The sequence below is a fragment of the Acromyrmex echinatior genome, chromosome 11 (genome assembly GCF_024713525.1).
Source record: "Acromyrmex echinatior isolate Ae372 chromosome 11, ASM2471352v2, whole genome shotgun sequence".
Classification (NCBI taxonomy): domain Eukaryota; kingdom Metazoa; phylum Arthropoda; class Insecta; order Hymenoptera; family Formicidae; genus Acromyrmex; species Acromyrmex echinatior.
In genome coordinates, this window is record NC_141862.1 from 13,215,543 (window position 1) to 13,235,550 (window position 20,008).

The window sequence follows — 20,008 nt, forward strand, 5'->3', positions numbered from 1 at the left end:
CGATTAAAAATCAGAAAACTTCGGTTACGAATACAAATCGATCACGCTACTTAAATTATTTTCAAATAAGCTTCATCTCTTTTCCCGGAATGTATAAAATAAAAATATCACAGAAGGAAAAGTGAATTATTGATCTGTGTAAAATTGCTACATAACATAATTTCCGAGACAGCCTACAAGTGCATTTACATATTTCTAACTGATAGATACCACACAAAAAACATGAATCAGTAACGATTTTATACAAGAAAAATCATGTTCTACTTGTGACGTATATATAAAGTATAAGATAATGATTGTTATTGTTACACAAACGCAGAAATAGTAGAGCAAATTTACTAGATACGTGCGTTGACACTACCGTCGTTGTTCGCGAAAGCGCGCAACGTGAGTGACATCGAGACAAAAATATCAATGCGGGGTTTATCACGCGAGGTTATCCCGAGAAGACAAAACTAAAACATGTCGTATGTACGAACGTCAACCACGTGTCATCGCTTATCGTTTTAATGGCCGCCTAATTAGCGTCTTCCCGCTTTATTAACTCCCGCTTGCCGCTTTCCGCGCACGCCTTGCTCTATCTCTTTCTTTCTTTCTTTCTATCTATTTCTCGCTCTCCTTTCTCTGCCACGGAATGAAAAGCCACTTCGATGAGTCCGAAGAATAAAAGAAGAAAAGCAGCCGTAATGATGTTCCCTCTGAGGACTACCGCGAATTTACATTGGTGGGCTCTCGTTTAAGATATACCCGGTATCGTAACCATTGAAATATATTTCCTTAAACTGTCCCCCTTCCATCGATAGGGAAAGAATAAAACAATAAACTCGAGGTATCAGCAGTTTACGTGTAACATTAACGTCATTATCAGTGCTAATAGAAGCAAACTTGATATCGATATTATCACAAAGTTATTATACGATGAATGTTGTATTTACTCTCGGACGTCGTGATACTTCCATGTGAAACGCAGAGTCAAAAGTGACCCAAAAATGAAATTGTTTTAAAACGTTTGGAAAGCAGTTTTTTATTATAATATGTAATCAATTATTTCAAATATGTAAAACGAGAAATAAAAACACGTATTTATCATAGAAACAAATATTGGAAAATTAATTGCAGAAGGTTAACCAGAAGGTTAACCCTTTTGCGAACCAGATGGAAAAACTTAACATGGCAGACTATGTGGATAACCCATCTTATACGCCATGCTATTATAACTTCACTATAAGTATATTAATTTAGTACGACTGTCAATTCCAGCTACGAAATGACAATTTGCGCGCAGTATTTTTTAAAAAGTTATAGAAGTTATATCTTGCAAGGGTATGTCACATCCTCATCTGTTTCACTGAAATGTATTTTGGCTATATAATATCAGTTAAAAATATCAATCAAAAAAGCTCGTATCAGTCAAAAGCTTTGTCATAAATGTGCCTTGAAACCAATTGCAAAAAGCAAATTATTTGGCTTTTAATGGCTTATGCAGCACAATTACTATGTATATTTTGTTCAGTTTTAAGTAAATATAACTTTTAAATAATTAAGTGGATTAAAATGAACTTTTGCGTGAACGCGAATATATAGAGTTTTATTAGTATGTATGTATAAAAAATTTTAATTTAATTCATAATGTTACCTTATCAAAAATTTGCAAATAAGTATTACAAAACGTATTGTACGTAAGAGTCAAGGCAAATAAAAAAAATCTAATAATATTAAACCAACAAGAGAATTATATTCAAATTTTATATAGAAATTTAGATGTAATAATAAAAATTTACGAAATTTTTATATTTTTCAAAGTATTTTGGAATTGTGACACATATATCCTTAAATAAAAATTTGCTTATCGATAGATGATGAATAATTGTGTAATCTTGAATTAATTACTTACGCAGTCATTTTAACTATAAATACATATAAAATGCTGCGCGTGTCAACTTTTATACGATTCAACTCCGATGAGTATGTGCATATTATATGAAAGAAATTGCATATTCAAAAATGATAACGAATGCATATCGAGATCTGTTGATTCAATTTTATTGTGATTTACATAAATATTTCGATCAACTAAGCATTCTAAAAAGCTTGTTAACAATGCCTAATTTTCTTACGCAACTTTGGAGAAATATATATATTATTAAAAAATAGAGAGAAATCTTACAAGAATGTAATAATTATGATACGTAAAACATTTATTCTTTTAATTTAAATTTATATGATTTTGAAGAGAGAAGAAACATAATGCAATTAATATTGCTTGCCTCAATACGATATCTATTGACATTGTATATCTATCTATCGCTAATTGTAAACAAATTAATAGTATTAATAATGATGACAAGTATGCCTCCGTCGTATTTTTTCAATTATGTTTATACACTTTCGATAGCAAGTGATAAATATGACCAGCAAGTAATAACAGAGCAATAATATTATAAATAGAAAAATATTTAAAAATATGATCTAATCGTATAATAATTTGATATAAATATTTCATAGCTTATCACATGAAGAAGATTGTGTAACAACGACAATCGCTATCTATCTTACATATACGTCACTAGTAAATGCTTAACCTTTCTCGTACAAAGTCATATACTGATTCATGTAGTATTCTATGCAGTATTCATCAGCTAGAAATATGTAACTTATCGGAGACGATTGATGATTATCGCTTATTAGAGCTTAAAAGGAAAGACGAAGGAAAGATGAAGCGGAAGATAGGAGATTAATGCATCGTTTAAGACAAGAGGAGAAGAAGAAAGGGGAGAAGAGTTTCATTTGTCAAGTAATGACTTCTGCATATTAAACAGTCCCTTAACGCGTCTTCGAACCGGCCGCTACGCTTTGGACTACCTTGGAACAACGGGTTACCGGCACTGTTACCGGCACCAGAAGCGACCTGCGAAGGGAATTCAAGGAGGCGTAGTCATCCCAAGCGCATAACTCTCGGGCGTAGAGGGCAATCTCTTAGCTCGACAATGCGTCGGTGATTGTGGAAGTTGAGGGAGGAACGGGCGACCGGCAAGGTGAGGAGGGAAGCGAGGGAGGCGAACCCGGCGAAGAAGAGACGAAGACGAAGAAGCGGCCGAGTGAGATCAGCGAGATGACGGATACCCGGTTTCACCCCGTGGAAGTCACAACAATGTTTGTTAGCCGGCGTTATGCCGGCACGCAGGCAACCTTTCCATCACGTTTCCCGGTTAAACTAATGGCCGCCACGTCGTGAGGTCCTGCGGGATGACTGCGCGCTCACGGCACACTGAAAACAGCGCATTTGTTAGGGACGGGGCCCCGACTTCTCGCGGGATTATTACGAGAGGGTAACGGCGCGGCCGCAGCGGGGCGAGGAGAGTCTGCAGAAGAGGAGGAACAAGGGAGAGGAAGGGGAGGTGGGTTGAAGAAGGCATCTCTCGTAGGTGCACCAAACGCCCCGCGACGGCTATATAGGAGAGACGAAGGGGGACCTCGGAGCAGTCCGAGAGAAGCGACGAAACAAAAGAAGAGGGAAGACCGATGCTCGGGGATAAATCAAGACTAACCAGCCGAGAGCGCGGCCTTTAATTCATGCGCGTGGGATGCGCATCGGCGGCGCTCTTCGGGACGATACCTTCGTTTGCGGCACAGAGGGAGAGAGGTTCGGGGGTTCGTAAGGGGGACAGACAGCGGGGACGCGCCGATCTGTGGCAGCGCGGCTGAGATGAGGAATGGCTCTTTTGAGGGCACGAAGATTCGCACCTCTCTCGTGGCGTCCGATACCACGACGCGTAACTGCGTGGGATGACAACAACGACGACGGCGGACCGTGCCGTACAGGACCGTGTTTCACAAGTGTTTATGTGAAGGCCGAGTTGCGGGCACATCCTGAGAGTTAGGTGAGGTTGTTAGGAGATTTACGAAATATCCACGACTCTCCCAGAACTGCAGTCAGGATGAAACACGCCGCGCAAGATAATCGATAGACGTGCTTCGTTTGCGTTTCGATTAAGAGATACGTTTCTCTATAAATTAGATGCATCGAATGAGAGATGATCCAATTTGGATCAATATTAATTGGCAGAAATTTAGAGTGTGTTTACGAGTTTTATCCGAAATTAAAGTACGCGTAGTTGCATAGGAAGATGAGTCTTTATCTACGTTTATTGGGAAGCGCAGGATTTTTATATTTATCAAAAATTATTATGTCTGTTTTCGTAATGAATTGTTTCATAGCGTATTGTGCATCCAATCTTTTGGTAATTATAAGTTTTTATACGTACGTAAATTTAGGTATAACATTTGGCGCGTTCTGAGATTATAATTAAGAGGGCGTGTCTCATCTAGGAAGGTTCGTAATAATTTACGAAATAATTATGGATTCATTTGTGACGGCAAATTATTAGGGCGGTGCAAATTTAATATCATTGAGTGAAAGAGAGGGAGTGAAAGAAAAAGAAAGGGAGGGGGGTGGGAGGGAGATTGAAGAAGGGGACCTTGAAGAAGAACGACGCTAAGTACCGGCGTGCACGCGCCCAGTAGCAATTTATTCATTGCGCCCGCTAACTGGCGGAGCATTGAAAACCCGCCACGGTAATCTGCATTCATTTGAATAAATAACCGATCAATAACCAATAATAAGTTGGGCGATCGCCGGTTTGTCGTCCCGGTAATCCCGGCAATCCCGCCGTGATAAACTGCCCCTGCAACGCAACCGCGCTCTCGCACTCGCACTCGCGAACTTGACACCCACATGAACATACACCGGCGGTAAATCCCCGCGGCGTATTTGGGTCAGTAGGCGAGACAGCTGTTGTGCGCAAATCGCGCGCTCTTCCGCGTTTCACGCGCGCCATTTTTATCATAATTTTTTTATCGCTCCCTGTCAAGCTCGCGTCGAAGAATAATTGCCGGTTTCATCGACGCGCTAATGTCGCACTGAAGCAAGGAAAAAAAGAAAGCAAAAAAGGAAAGAGCGTAAAACGCGCAGCTAATACTCGCGTGCTGCGTAATGAATTTTTACGATCGGTCTCCTTTGCTTGGTGTCTCAGACTTAGCCACTACGAATTTGCAATCCGAATCCACATGAACGCCTTTCGACAGGAATTTTCGTAACGAGTCGGCGCGCTGCGAGAAAAGAATCCACGAAAAATGGTAGTATCTTCTGACGATTCTCCTGTTTCGCGGTAGGGAGAAACGTGCGAACGTCTCTCGTCAACCTGGGTGTATTTAATCTCACTTGCAAATGCGACCCGGGTATCTCATACATATACAGATATATATTACGTACACGCGCTGTGCGCGTGTGCGTATGTGTGGTTTCGAACCGTGGAAGCGAAGAGCCACAGAAGAAAACGAGATGGACCAGAAGGGAGGACGAGAAGGTCCTGAAGGGAGTTCGGAGCACGATGCACACACCGGTCCCACCAAGCCAATTTGTGACTGACGAGGCGATTGGTAATAAGCAACGGGGAGACTCAAATTGCTTGAGTTTTTCTGCGGTCGTTCATTGGGTGTTGTCGTCGAGGTAGTCCCCGAAAGTCCTCTCTCAAGACGCCGCGGTAAAGCGGAACCGGGAGTGAGGAGGCGAAGGAACGAGCTGGGACCAGAACGAAGAAAAAAGGTATGACGATCCAAGACGATCCCATTAACTGAACGTCCCTTCTCTTTTTTCTTCCCACGAATGGAACATAAGATTCCTCCCGCGTATCCTCACGCGCAATCGGATATCGACATCTTTTCGTGAGTTCCTGCGATAAGATTCTCTGCGAATAAATGCAGTCCAGATTGTAAACGAAGTAATATTTGCCAAAGAAGATTGCATTGCTTAAAGTGTATATTGGTTCAATATTGTTAAAAATTTGAAGTCCATATTAGACTAGAGATCAATGTTGGAATTTGACCAATTAAATCGAAGTTCACTAAACTTGATATTGATTTTTTTTTCTTCTGATTGGTTAAATTTCGATCTAATCTCAATCTAAATTTCTGGTACGGGCTATTAAAGATACAAATACGTGATTGATAAATGAATTAATAGAAATACATTACAGCACTTTTTGAAATATAATTTCTAAAAATTTTATAGAGATATATATATATATATATATATATATATATAGATGTATAGACTTTTATAGCTTAACAAATTTATTTAGCAAACAATAACTTGTATAGAAGCATCTTAAAGAAAAATCTGACACACCAACTTGTCTTCTCTCTACTTACATATAACATTGAGAATAAAAGAAAGAAGAAAACGAGAGGGGACCAAAGGGCTCCAGACGGAGATCCGTGGCGATCCCATTAACCAGGATCCATATTCTTCATCGGAGAAGGTAGAGAGAGAGAGAGAGGTAGGGGAACAATCGGGTACCCGCCCTTCCGTGTGTCTCTGTGCTATGGTCGAGTCCGGGACCGCTTCTGCTCCGCAGCTTCCAAAGTGGGTTCGGGGACGCGCAACAAGGCCCGCGCGGAGAAACAGGCCGGCGGGAAAGGAGACAGAGATAGGAAAGGGGGGGGGGGGAAAGGAGGGACCCTATATTCGTCGAGTCCCTATATTATAAGCAGCCCCGAACGTGTTGCAATCATCTCGAGACAATGGCCCACCGATCGGTCCGCCTCGCAAAAAGACCTGGGCCCCATAATAGCCGCGACGCATCGTCGACGACGCTCCGGGCAATCGTGAGGCCCCTGCGCCTTCTCGTTTGCTTTTTTCCCCCCACGAACGAATTCTTTCTTACCGCGACGGGACCCGCGACGTCGATTACTCGACGCGTCTCGTGCCGCGCGCGGGGAAATACAAACGACTGAAACAGGTTGTCTCAGAGGAATGCGCGAATCAAACATTCCATAACGCGATTCGTGTCGGGCAATAAAGTTTTTACAAATCTTGGAGACATCTCATTTTTATCGCAAAGAGCGTCATTTTATCTGAAATTAATGAAATCGATGTATTTCTTTTTTTTTTTTTTTTTTTAAATTGAAACGAGACACTAAAAGAGACTTGAGGAAATTAAGATAATACGAATTTAAGTAGAGATTTCATAAAACTTAATCGGATATCAAAGACAATTTTGGAAGTCTGTTTAATGTCTGCATAGATTTCACTTTCCAAAAAAATGTCTTCTCTTCATTTTTCTCTTACTCTCCTTTTCTTCAATTTTATGTATTTATATCGTAAAGTTTTTTTAATGCTAATTTTCTTTCAACCTTCATTTAATTTAATAAATATTGCAATCGAATTTATTTTTAAAGAAGTAATTTATATTTTGTCTATTATACAATATCATAACATGTAGAAAATATTGAAATTATCTGAGGAATATTTAAAGAACTTTAGTATAACGACGAGAATTCATTGGTACATAGTATAGTTTCTGTCGCCTTCAGCCATATTTTTTTTTCGCACGATGTGATGCATATGGTAAAATCAATTACATAATACACGCCGCTAATTAACTTGTGCCGATTTCTCCAAGGTCGCCGTCAATGATTGACTGAAAGCTTGAAAACGGGACAAAGAACGTTCTTTGAACAGTCGATTATGTGTACGTCATGATTCTCGCTTTGTAATTGTAACTGCCACTATCGAGGCATTAATTCTGCCTGGCGAATGATTTTAAATCATATGTCTTCCTTCGACTCACACAAGACATATTCCATCATCAACCCGGACAAAAAGGATATTGCAGTGAGATCAGACTTCAGGAAAAAAGTGAAGAAATTAAGTTACGGAATATTATGTTAAGTAATGAGCCTTTTTCCCCTTTTTAAAACAATACTTACATCATGTCCTTTCATTGGCGATGACTGATTATGATTGATTTCTGTATTACAATATATTTTATAACATTTGAATTTATTGCGTAAAAGGAACAAGAAACAACTAAATACAGATAGATCGAATAAACATCTCTCAATTGATGGGCTACAAAAATAATTGTAAAGAAATATTATTTAAAGTAAAGTATACAATATTACATACAATTCTTAATAAATCCTTTGTGATAGATCACTAATAATAAGTAGTGCAGCGAAAAACTTTTAAGTTGAAGAATACTAAAATTGATTTTGCCCTTTGACTCTATTATAGTTAATTAATTTGGCTCCTACTTTGCCTCGATGAAAAAAGTCTTTGTGTATCCATTGTAAAAACAAAATTTGAAAAAAGTTAAGTCGTTTCTGAGAACGGACAATCGGATGGACAGACAGACCAACACCGTGAAATCACAAAATAGTTTTACGCTGCATTACTTAATAATCCTTATCTAAAGGAATACAAATTTTAAACCCATATTATTTTAATGTAACGATATTGTCTTCTTCTTCATCGATCTTTATGATGTATGGCGCTAAGAAAAAGTCTTTGTTTCTTGTGTTATATTGGCGCGGGAAGAAGCGAATCCGATCGAGCGAAGCCCTTCGGCTCCGAGACATAATACAATTTCAGACTATAAAATATGCGTGAAAGTTACTGTTGTCTACCGGGCGTCCCATACGAATGTCGAGGCGGTGGTCGCGCGCTAACGCCGGTCGTAAAATAATAAAAGGACCGTAGCGACAGAGAAAGAGAAAAGTGTAGGGGAGGGAGAGCTCGCAGGAGTGGGTCTTCTTGGAAGCTAGAGGGCTAATTGGTCCGCAGGACGAGACAGGACCATAAACTGTCGCCTGCAATCAACGATGCGCGACTCTAGCCCGCGGCTGGATTCACTCTTGAACCTTCCTCGTCCCCTCCTCTCGTCCCTTCCGTATCCCGCCCCGTCGACCTCGTCTGTCGTAATGCGAGGAAGAGTCCCAAGTTTTATAAGGACCCCCCCGGCCTCCAGGCGCTATACGAGAGAGAGAGAAAGAGAGAGAGGGAGGGAGAGAGAGAGAGAGAGAGAGAGAGAGAGAGAGAGAGAGAGAGAGAGAGAGAGAGAGAGAGAGTCTGGGACCTTGTACGAATTTACATTTAGAAAATATAATGAAGCAGCGTGAAGCAACCATTAGTCGTTCGGAGATGACAGACGGTTTCGGACCCCCGCAGGTCCTCCCTCTCCCTTCCACACGTGAGGGCCCGGAGCTTCGCACAACACCGACCAATGAAACAAAGAGCGAGGAACGTAGGGAGCAGGTTGAGGTGAGACGGGATCCTTAATGACAGAGGCGCAGTGGTTTTCATTAAGGTCGTCGTCCGCGGATAGAATGCGAATTACGCGAAACTTTTTTATGTTCGTTGAACAGGCGATCAAGTGATTAGGTACCGAGACGATTTTATAAGAGTTCAGGTTGACGGTCTTATGTATTCATAGAATGAAAAGAAATATAGCAAGAGGATGCCGATGCGAGAATGGACCTTCTTTCGTCCTGAAATTATCTTGAATTTTTTCTTGCATTTTGATTATTAATTTACAATAATTTTATTTTTGAAAGAAGATCAAAATTTGTGGAAAATATTAACATAGGTAGATTACTAATTAATTTTATTATTGTTATTAATTATATTTAAAAAGTTCTACTACATTGCCATATAGCCACGAAAATGTTTGTATATCAATTGTAAAATTAATCGAATACGTAAATCGCATTCGGTATCGTGATAAAATACGCTGCAAAAAATCGTGTTATAATACTATGGCATATTGATAACCAACACTTGCAAACAACTTTTCTATATAAAAGCGCCGTGATGGTCGGTTATCGCGTGGCGAGAAATCGGCCGGCGAACGATTCTGACAGTTCACCGATCTCGGCCGCGCAGCCAGCTGGTGTCCCGTAATTAAAGGTGCCCCGTCGTCGCGGTCGCTCCAGTTCGATTTCTGCTCGTTGCCGGCGCTCGTAAATCAGCGGAGACAGAAAAGGTCAGGCCCCGATCAGACCCTCGGTCTCTGTCCCGGCCCGAGAACTCTCCTCCTTTCCGTCTACGAGAGGGGCGAGATAGATCGCTCCAGGATAGATCATCGATCCATCGTGTCGTGCGTAGCCGTGGGGCGTGAATCAACGAAGACAACAATGATGGCGACGACGTATAACGATGATGACGATGATGACGATGATGACGACCTCGATTTCTGAAACGAAAACAAATTGCAATTAACCACATTAATTTCTTTTCTTTGCGCGATCGGTGCCACTTGATGCGAGTGCCGAGCTCCGTCGACGTGCCTCCGAGGTGGCGAGGGAAACGAGACGGCCGAGGCGGAATAATAACGCACTTTCGTATGCTTTCTGCTATCCTCTGTCCTGTCATTCGTCTCTACTCTTAGTCGTACGAATCATGATACCAAAAAGTCTGTCCAACCGTCTGTTTCTAGTCAGGTGAGAGATGAGAGGGACGAGAGAAATGGGAGGAAGCGGGTATAGGGGCGTGTCCCTTTGATTATTATAATTATTCCGGACTCCAGTGAGGCCCCGGAGGACCCGTAATTAACGCAACTGCGGCCGGGACATTTTGACAGATCCCAAATTCTTGGTAATGATAAAAAACAGCTATATACTTGAATGGACCTGTTCCCAATTACTCACGACGAACGACAAGGCTTGAAATTGACGATGTAGGAAGACAATCCGGTATTCAGCTATATGATTTTTTCGACTTTGACAAAAATAATTTCGAGTTACAGAGCATCTCATCTTTGCGTTCTTAGGACAGGCAATCAAGTCGGTGATTGCTGTTGCTGAACGTCTGACAAAAAAAATGTCACTTAATGAGGGGAGGAGAAAAAAGAATAATACTTTATGAAGAATGTTTTTAGCTCTTCTATCCTTGAAAGGATAATTCTGAGAAAAATATTCGAAATTAATGGAATTGAAGACGCTATGCAAACATCACAAGACATCTGATTCTTCTTTCTCTTTTTTTTTTTTAGATAGAATGGAGTATATAATGTATTTTTGGAATTGATAAAGAAACGGATATTGCGTCTTCATCTTCAAAGAAATCATTCTTCTTAATGTTATTTCTTTAATGTCATTTAGGTAGACGATAAGTTTCCTTAATTTAAAATTAAGAGAAAAATTATTTTTTTCGTATCGAACAGCAGCGATTGTATTTGCATGTATACCACTCATGACAAATTTAACAAACATAAAAATACGATAATGTGCTGCGACAAGCGACCTTTGACCTGTCCCAGCGTCCGAATTCGAAAACATTAGGACTAATCGTTCCAGCGACCGGCCGATAACAGCCATCGATCCGATAATTAAATCAGAAAGTTATTCTCGTCACGCGTTCGCGCAATTATAATTAAGGATTTATTAGTGTCGACCACCGCCGCCACCTCTTCAGGACCGAGTCCCTTTCCCTCTCCCACGCCAGAACTGCCAGAAGATCGTAGAAACGCCTCCTTGGACTCTAACGACTAACAGGTCGAAAACTCCTTAAAGACCAGACAGCAAAGTCTCTCTCTCTCTCCCTCTCTCTTCTGTTCCCGTTCTAGCTGGTCCACCTCCCCCGAGGGAGAACAAATTAAAAACTGTCCCAATGGCCGTAAATAAAACGTGGCCGGCATTCCGCCCATCTCTATATACGCTTTTAAAAAAAGACCCGTAGACACGCACCTATGATGATTTTCTATACCGGGTGCTACGACGCGGAGCATGCAAGCGCGACAAACAAGTCTCTTCGCTCCGATTACGGCGAGTCGCGCGATCGAATGATTAACAAGATTCAAGTTGTGGAGTAGATTATGACTCTTGTTGTAATATCTGTAGAAAGATTGAGAGAGAAAGAGAGAGAGGGAGACAAAGAGAGAAACAGGACATTTGATCAAACGCGTTGATGCTGATTAACTCATCAGCGAAATAGCAATTTGTATTAATAATCATCAGCTAGGCTTACGTAATATTAATTTAATCTAGTCATGTCAGTGTTAATTAAGGTACTACAAAATAATAATCGGAGCTTTAGATATACTCTACCTAATTTGCTGACTATATTAATGCCGATGAAGTTTTAAATGAAAATTGAATACGAAACGAACAATTTTGCTAAAATATCCAAAAATTTGGTTAGGTGCAGATTTGAAAATATGTTTCAATATTTTTTCTACATATCCTAAATTCTAATATTCTAAAAAAAATTTCTAGTTGAAAATGGACGAATCAGAATTTTCTGTTTAACTAAATTTATTAGAATTCTAGTTGAGATAACCGGAATTCTGGCTGATACAATATTTCTGGTAAAATCTATTAGAATTCTTATTTTTACTAGAATAATTATCAATCAAAATTCCAGTTATCTCAACTAGAATTCTATTAGATTTAACCAGAAAATTATGATTCGTCCATTTTCCACTAGAATTACTATTTAATCCGATCAGATCATTTTTCTCAGTGTAGTAATTAGTTTGATTATATACCTATTATTATTTTGATATAGTCGAAATAAAATCATTTTCTGTATGTGGCTTTTTAGCCACACTTTAACAAAACCGTTCTTTCCATGCGTAGTACTAGGTAATTACGCTGGTCCTCCACCATTGAAGAGTAACCGCTGTAACCGACACTCGTTTGATCAGTGATGAAATACCTACCCGCGCGGGCCCGATTGTCGATCGTCGAAGTAATCGAGCGACTGGTTAATCAGCGGTACACAGTGCGTTAATTAGTAATCGCCGCGCAATCACGGGCGTAATGGCGGCAATTACTCGTGGAGTATCGGCGCCGATTAATCGCGCTGTTAATTTTTGAAGATGCCCGGATCGCATGTTAAATTACTCGTCGCGCCAAGTCGGAACCGAGGATTTCTTCCTGGTACACCCGTTACATCGGACCCCCCTGTCCCCGGCACCGTGTTCCAGTGGAAGAATGAGATACTGGGTCCTGGCGCCGCGCGGTACAAAATAATGACACAGGGTCCAGCCACACGGTCCCATCGGGAATAGCGGCGGTGGGAGAGGGGGAGAACTTTTAATTACAAACTGATGACCAAGCCAAACCCGAAAATATTGTCTTCCGAGGGGTGGGGTGTCCTTCAGGGACCGGAATATATTAGCGCAAGGATCGATCGGTGCCTTACCCGCGCCGCAAGAGCCGCGATCTTTTCTTTTTCGAGATGTGCCACGGCGTAGATACGGGCGAGCACGGCGGCGGCTCGCGTGAGATACATCACTCACGTGGGCCCCTATAATTAAAGCCGAACAACATATCTGTCATATCCCTGGCTCGTCCAAGCCATTCTAGTTCCATCCACGTCACTGCTTATCCGCTTTCACCTTTTTTTCCACGCCTACTTTACGTTTTATCCAGACGTCGACTTTTTCTCGCCGGAGAAAATTGCTAGAAATTCACGCGAGCGCGCCGCCGTCCGCAATTTCTGCGACGAGAGCCGACGAAAATTGCGCCGATTCCGCTATGGGCTGAACTCAGCGTGACTCATCTCTTTATTATCCTCAATAACTACTCCCGCCGTTATAGCTCGTTTAACGATAGAATGACTAAAAGTCAGCGTTTATTCAGAAAACTATCATATCCTTCTATGTGAAAAATGGAAGACAGAAATTCAGCTTTTTCTATCGCTTGCTTATTAATTTTAATCTCTAAAGCTGACACCAAAATCTGTAACATAGTTACTGATACTGAGTCTGTGAGACACTTGATGATGATTAAAAGGCATTAATTAATCTCAAGGAACTAAAATGACATAACTCATACAAAAAGAATGAATATTAAATATATTTTAATAAGAATAATCCAAATTTACAGATATAACATTTAAAAAATTAAATTGTTTTTATGTAAAATGACAATTGCTACAATAATAAGTATAAAAATTAAGAATTAATAATAAATCCAAATATAATAATGTATTTCTTAAGAGTTTCTAGGACTGTAAATGTGAAAACAACAAGAAGTCACAATAAGAAGAAGAAAGTTTTTAATGGTTAAGCTGGATCTTAGATGTTTAAATAATACTATGTGAATTTATATACCTTTGTAGTCATTTAAGTTGCGTATCGAATTGATTTTTTAGTCTTGAAACGCAAACCCGATTGAACTACAGTAGTAATATCACAAATTAAATTGCCTAATAATTTAATAATTTGATACTATAAGTATTTTATAAAGATAATGCTAGAATAATATATTAAAATCTGTAAATAATTTTATCGTGAAAAATATATATTTTTATTAACATTACATTACAGAAAAAGCTGAATTACTTTTAGTCATCAGAATCTTTGTTATCCAAATGATTACTGATGGTAGAGTATTAGATCTACCGTCAGCTTTGGAGGAATATAATTGAATGGGTTTAATAGATTCATGTTAGTTTCAGAGGATTGTCATTTTTTATAATTTATAACTAAGCAAAGTTTGTTTCGTAAGACGCGTAATATTTCAACGATCGAACAAAATAATAAAGAATTTCCCGCGACGAACGATATTTTTCCCCAGTTTCGATCCAGGTAAGACTCAATTTCTCGAGGGGTGCATATCGCCCTGGTATCTTCGCGAAGTCGTGGAATCGTCACGCGAGCATCATCCCTCGCGTCGTGAAGAGTACGTGTAATGAGGGCGTAACATGTATCCGAAGAAGTGTTCGTGGCGAATCGACATCGCGCTCACGCAGCAGGTGCGAACGCGTAATCCACGTCGATTTCGACGATTGCATTCGCAGGTCGCGCTGCATGGTGATGAAGACTAAGACGGGGGAGGGTGGTGGTGGTTGTGAGAACGGCACAAGGGATCCCTCTCTCTCTCTCTCTCTCTCTCTCTCTTTCTCTCAATTTCTACCTCCAACCAATTCCAACTTCGGTAGAGGTGCGCGCGCGAGCATGGCCGAGCGCGTATAACGTAACTTCTGCCCGGGCAATCTGACTCGAAATCACCGTTGGGTGAATTATCGCGGGTAACTGCGTGCCGTTCCCGGATTGCAGCAATTACTCCGACCTGGGTAATTATCGAGGAGAAGGACTCGAGTGTTGTTTAATCTGTGATCTGGCTGCCCGGGGTTCTTCGATTACGTCAGTGGGGCTCAGGTCGCCGGTGGGGCGAGGAAGCAACTACGCGAGAGAGTGCCCGGAGGGGGATTCTATCTCTCCGACTTGCGGAGCCTCACCTCGCGGCTTCTACGGTTAACGTAAGCGGTGTAAGATCTTTGTCCTCCACGACTGGCAGCTCCGTTGAGCTCTGTGCGCGATTCCGCACAGGCATCGTCCGCGGCGAGGCTACGGGCTGATTGTCGGAGAGAAAGAGAGAGAGAGAGGGGGGGAGGGGAGGGAGAAAATTACCAGCCGCGAGGACAGTCGTCTAGTTTTACGAGCGATTCGTTACGGCCGCGGCCCGATTATCTCGCATTGCGAAAGCCTGACGAGGAGAATTAAAACGTCAACGAGAACGATATGTGGCTACATTTACCGGCTAGTTTTCAAGAGGTACGCCAGGGATAAAATCATTTTCGAATAGAATAAGATAGGCCGACGATTTTATTAACATCTATAACCTTTTCACTATGTTTGTTTTCTTTATTCTGGAGAATGTAACAACGTAGTGCAATAACGTGCCATGCGTAAGATTAATGAATATATCATAGCGTTTCAATAAAGAAAAAGCTTGCTATAATAGTGTGAATTCTCAATTCAATTCTTTTCTTTTAATAATAAGATCAGGATCAAATGTAACCCCCCACGATTTCGTAAAATCATTTTTTATTTTAATACAATTTAAAGTCAATAAACTTTATTGTATTTCTTTGCTTAAATTAAGAATTGTAGAATTAATTTAAAAATATTATTAGACATCAACACCCATTTCGATCGAATATGTGTATTTGTTTATCTATAAATAAACAAAGAAATAAGTTCACGTTATTATCTATTTTTTTTATCTATTGTACATTGATTAAATGAAAAATGAACGAAATAGAGCATCGAGTTAGATCCGACTCCACCTTTCTAGATATGTTTTGAAAAAAATCTTACCGTTAGAAGATTAAAAATATTGAAAGGCGCGAATCCAATGTCTTCTTTTATGTTAAAGGCTGTAAAGATAAATTATAGGATCGAGAATTTACGGAGTATCGGCCCTCCTCCCTCGATCGCCCACCGTCCGTCGTCGCCAATTAAGATCGTGAGTTCGTGATTTTCACAATTATTACCGAAACCATCGCGCGGCGTGGCGTATCGGAGTGCAACCGGCAAGATCGACCGGGACTCGTCGCAACATCGTATCGAACTGGCGCAACTTTTGTTGGCGCAGCCACGCGGATTACCCAAGTTGGTGCTACGTGCCGCGCACTAACTTGCTTTATTAAGTTGATCCCGGCGCTCTAAAGGTTACATCTTATCCCGGCGTATCTACTGCTCCTAATGCAGTCTGCGAGATAGTGCGAAAGTGGTTCGGGATTTTTACGTTGCACTTCGAATTGTTAATCCGTCCGTTATTTGAAGATAGGTTTCTTCTTTGTGAGATATTGATTTTAACCAGTAGCCTTACTGTAATTGTACGACAAATCGTTTCACAGATCGAGACGAATACAACAACTCACTTATCTCTATATACAGTAAAAGAAAAATGTTTGGTATTTATAATCATTACATGGTAAAATTAATTAGATTAAGAGCTTCATTTTTATAGTTATTATTGTTACAATGTTATGAGTAGTAATTATATTTATAGTTTCTATCAAAATATATATAATTGCCGAGAATAACTATAAATTATGATAATTGCAACTTTTTTTTCTTGTATTAATTAGTATAACTCTTCGAAGGTTGCATATGCATCTAAATGTACACGGAGAGAATTTTTTCTTAGAGTTTACCTTAAAAATATGATAGTTTCGAGGGACAACATTTGTATTTCGAAGAATTTTAATGTAAATCTCTCTCATTCATTAATAAACTTACAATAAGGTATAAAATAAATTTGATTAATTTTACTGAAGTGCAAAAGATGGTAAAAATCTTTAAAATATTGTATTGTACCACACCTATCATGTTTTTAGGGTAAATTTTAAAAGAAAATTCTCTCCGTATATCTAAACATAACTTTTGCATTCCAAAAGGGTGAAATAAAAACAAAAATTAAGCTTTTATGACACTTCTTATTAAACTTCTTCTGCCAATTGCAAACTAAAAATTTAACGAAGCACAAATGAGCATAATTTGATTATAGCTTTAATAGTAAAACCGGTAATCTTTATTTTTCAAACGTATATTTATCATTTACACACGCAGGTCTACAGGTACCAGCTTTTAATGCAGAAAAACAGATTTCTAGATAAGGGTCCGTTGCGTGTAGCGCCGAGGACGAATGCGGAACAGAACAACGCGCGATATTGTTTCGCGACGCGGAAAGTCAGCGCGCGTCACGCTCGTGATATTCCAGCACAATTGTGCACCGAGTATAAATAGACGGGGGAAAGGGGGTCAGGTGTTGGCCGGTGCTAACGAGGTGCAACACGAGAACGCAAGCTCCCGCCGTCATGGCGCGCTCTGACCGGGGCGAGGCGGACTCGCTCGCCTAACCCGTTAAGCTCCGGGGGCACGGGATAATTAAACCGAATGTTAATTGCGTAATCGCCCCGGCACGCCGTGCCTCCGCTCCGCTCGGCTCGGCTCGGCTCGGCTCGCGAGCGCGGCACGCGAGAGGGCCGCGATCGAGCGATCAGCTGTTCACCAACCGCGCGCATTCCACTTCTTCTCTTTCGCGCCTCGTGCGGTGGTGCCCCACGATGTTATCGTTCCCAACGCGGACCCATTGCGATCGAGACGCGCCCGGAGACGCGGAGCTCCGTTCAACTTGGCGAACACCTGGTAAGTGTAACGCGCCTGTTTTGCGAGATGCTTACGCTATAATTCTTCCGCGAGCGCACGCTACGTCATCTCTCTCGCGTTATCGTTATCGTGTTTGTGTTCGCGACGGCGAAAACATCCGAAAACATCCTCTAAAATACAATTATAAGATTTTGGTATTCTTTACTTAAATTTTTTTTAAACTTCGCCTTTTTAAGATTTCAGGAAAAAATGGTTGAAGACAGTCCGTTGCTTGATCCTTTTTAAAATTAGATGATTTGTCGATTATTTTGGATGTATTTCTGAATATCAATTCTGATAGAGATGAGAGTATACTTCCTCACGTAGCGTATTTCCCTGATATAAAAATTCGAGCGCATCTGCATACACGAGAATATAAATCGTCCGAACAACACCGACAGGCTTTTCGCTCGCCACGCCTGTCGTTTCCGTGTGCACGCGATAATACGTTTCTACGCGTCCAGAGAAAGAGGGAAAGAGGGTGTTCTCGATATACTTTCCGAGAAATCACCTCGCTCTACTCCTTAACTACATTTTACATGGAGCGACGAGCTCCGACTGTGTTACGGCTGACCGGCGCAATGGCTCATGTATACCGCGCATGTAACACATTGTATCTTGAAGTAAATCTTATTAGATGACCGAGAAGGGAAGCGTTCAAGATCGCCGCTGTCCTCCGCCTCCTTCCCTATCCTCTTCTCACTCTTTCTCTTTCTATCTCTTCCTCCGCGTATGGCGTAACAGTTAATTGCCGACCTTAGCCCGCGGTGCGCAATGTACTTCGACGGCGTGATTGCCCAGGGAAAGACGAGCCGCTGCTCGAGAAGAGAAGGCCCAGACGCCACTCGCATCCCGGAGCTTCCTCCGGAGTTTCCTCGACGTTTGGGACGATCGTCTTGCAGATGCAGAGAAACGGATGAACGGGGGAAGGGAGACTCGAGATGATCCGTGGCTGGGTGACGGGTGGGCTCAACGTGTAATTTACCTCGGCCAGCACTATCATATATTTATATTAATATATATTGTGTATATATACACAGGGTGTCCCGGCAGCATCGTGAAATAGACATTTATCATTATAGTATTGTAATACAGTTCGTTAATTCTGAATTCTGTTTCCTTCGACGCGATAGTCATGTCATTGCTCATCATGCTTAAGTTTTCTATATAATTATTTTGATGGTCCAACAAAATCATTTTTAGATTTGCTTAAGCTTTTTAGATACTTAAATTGCTCTAACCATATAGAAAGTTGTAATATTTTCTTACATATTGAGCGGTAATACGCAAAGTTCAATTTTCAAGTATGAGTATAATTAAAAATCTTCGAACTCTACAGTTGAATCTAATATATATGATACACCCTATGCGTGCACTTATACTGTCTGGTACGCATATCTAGGCGTGTACACACACACACACACACACACACACACACACACACACACACACACACACACACACACACACACACACACACACATATCCACAGCGTGCATGCCCTAGAAGCATTAAAGTCTCGACGTCATCCTGCGGTCCTAGCGGACGGCGAAGACACAAAGAGAGAAAAACGGTAGTAAACCGCTGCCTACAAGGTGGATGTGAAACGGGTATAAGAGGAATAAAGAGGGCACGCGAGAGAATGAGAAAGAGGGGTCGAGCGAGTGCAGCAGAAAGAGCGCATATAACATTGAGCTCGAAGAAGGAGCAAAAGGAGGAAGAGGAGGAAGAGGAGGAGACGGCGGAGGATGAGGGGGAGGCGGTGGTGTGTCAGTGAAAAAGGTGGATGAGCTGAGGTGGGACAGGAGGAGAAAGAAGAGAAGAGGCCGGGAGCTATGCGTGCTCCGCTCCGCCCACGCTTTCAGAGACCCAGGACTCAACTTGTCCACCTTCTTCTCGACGTACAGCCACCCGCAAGAGTGCCGGGTTGATCGCTGCTTTTGCCGTTCCGATTCCATCGTCTGTATCCTCCGGTATCCTCCGGTGCGATGCGAGAAGAATTCTCGACGTTAACCCATCGCGGGTCAACACGTTCGAGAGAACGTCTTCCAAGAGAATGAGATCCGGAATATCGAAAATGAGATCGCGACGACTTCGAAGCGACGATCGGAGCGACCGGGGTCCATTTAGGGATCTTATCGGATCCTCATCGACATGTCGGCGATAATCGCGACTGTACTCCTGGCAAAAAATGTGCACGTTCGTGGTGCGCATGGTCGATTATCGTTATTAATAGAGGTCGCTTTCCGAAGGCATCCGGAAAGATCGTTAAGATCGGACGT

At 41.3% G+C, this 20,008-nt stretch overlaps 2 protein-coding genes across 4 annotated transcripts in view; one reads left to right on the forward strand and one right to left on the reverse strand.

Annotated features, from left to right (window-relative positions):
• The window catches only part of LOC105144232 (uncharacterized), a 303,924-nt gene that overhangs the window by 151,582 nt on the left and 132,334 nt on the right, over positions 1-20,008 (forward strand). The window lies entirely within an intron of this gene.
• The window catches only part of LOC105144233 (uncharacterized), a 242,057-nt gene continuing 229,875 nt past the window's right edge, over positions 7,827-20,008 (reverse strand). For both annotated transcript variants that reach the window (XR_015546775.1, XM_087411509.1), the window contains exon 5: positions 7,827-10,034. Coding sequence is in view for 1 of the 2 variants with exons in the window: in XM_087411509.1 (XP_087267635.1) it covers positions 9,743-10,034 (292 nt within the window). In the remaining variant the exon portion in view is untranslated. The remainder of the gene's footprint in view (positions 10,035-20,008) is intronic.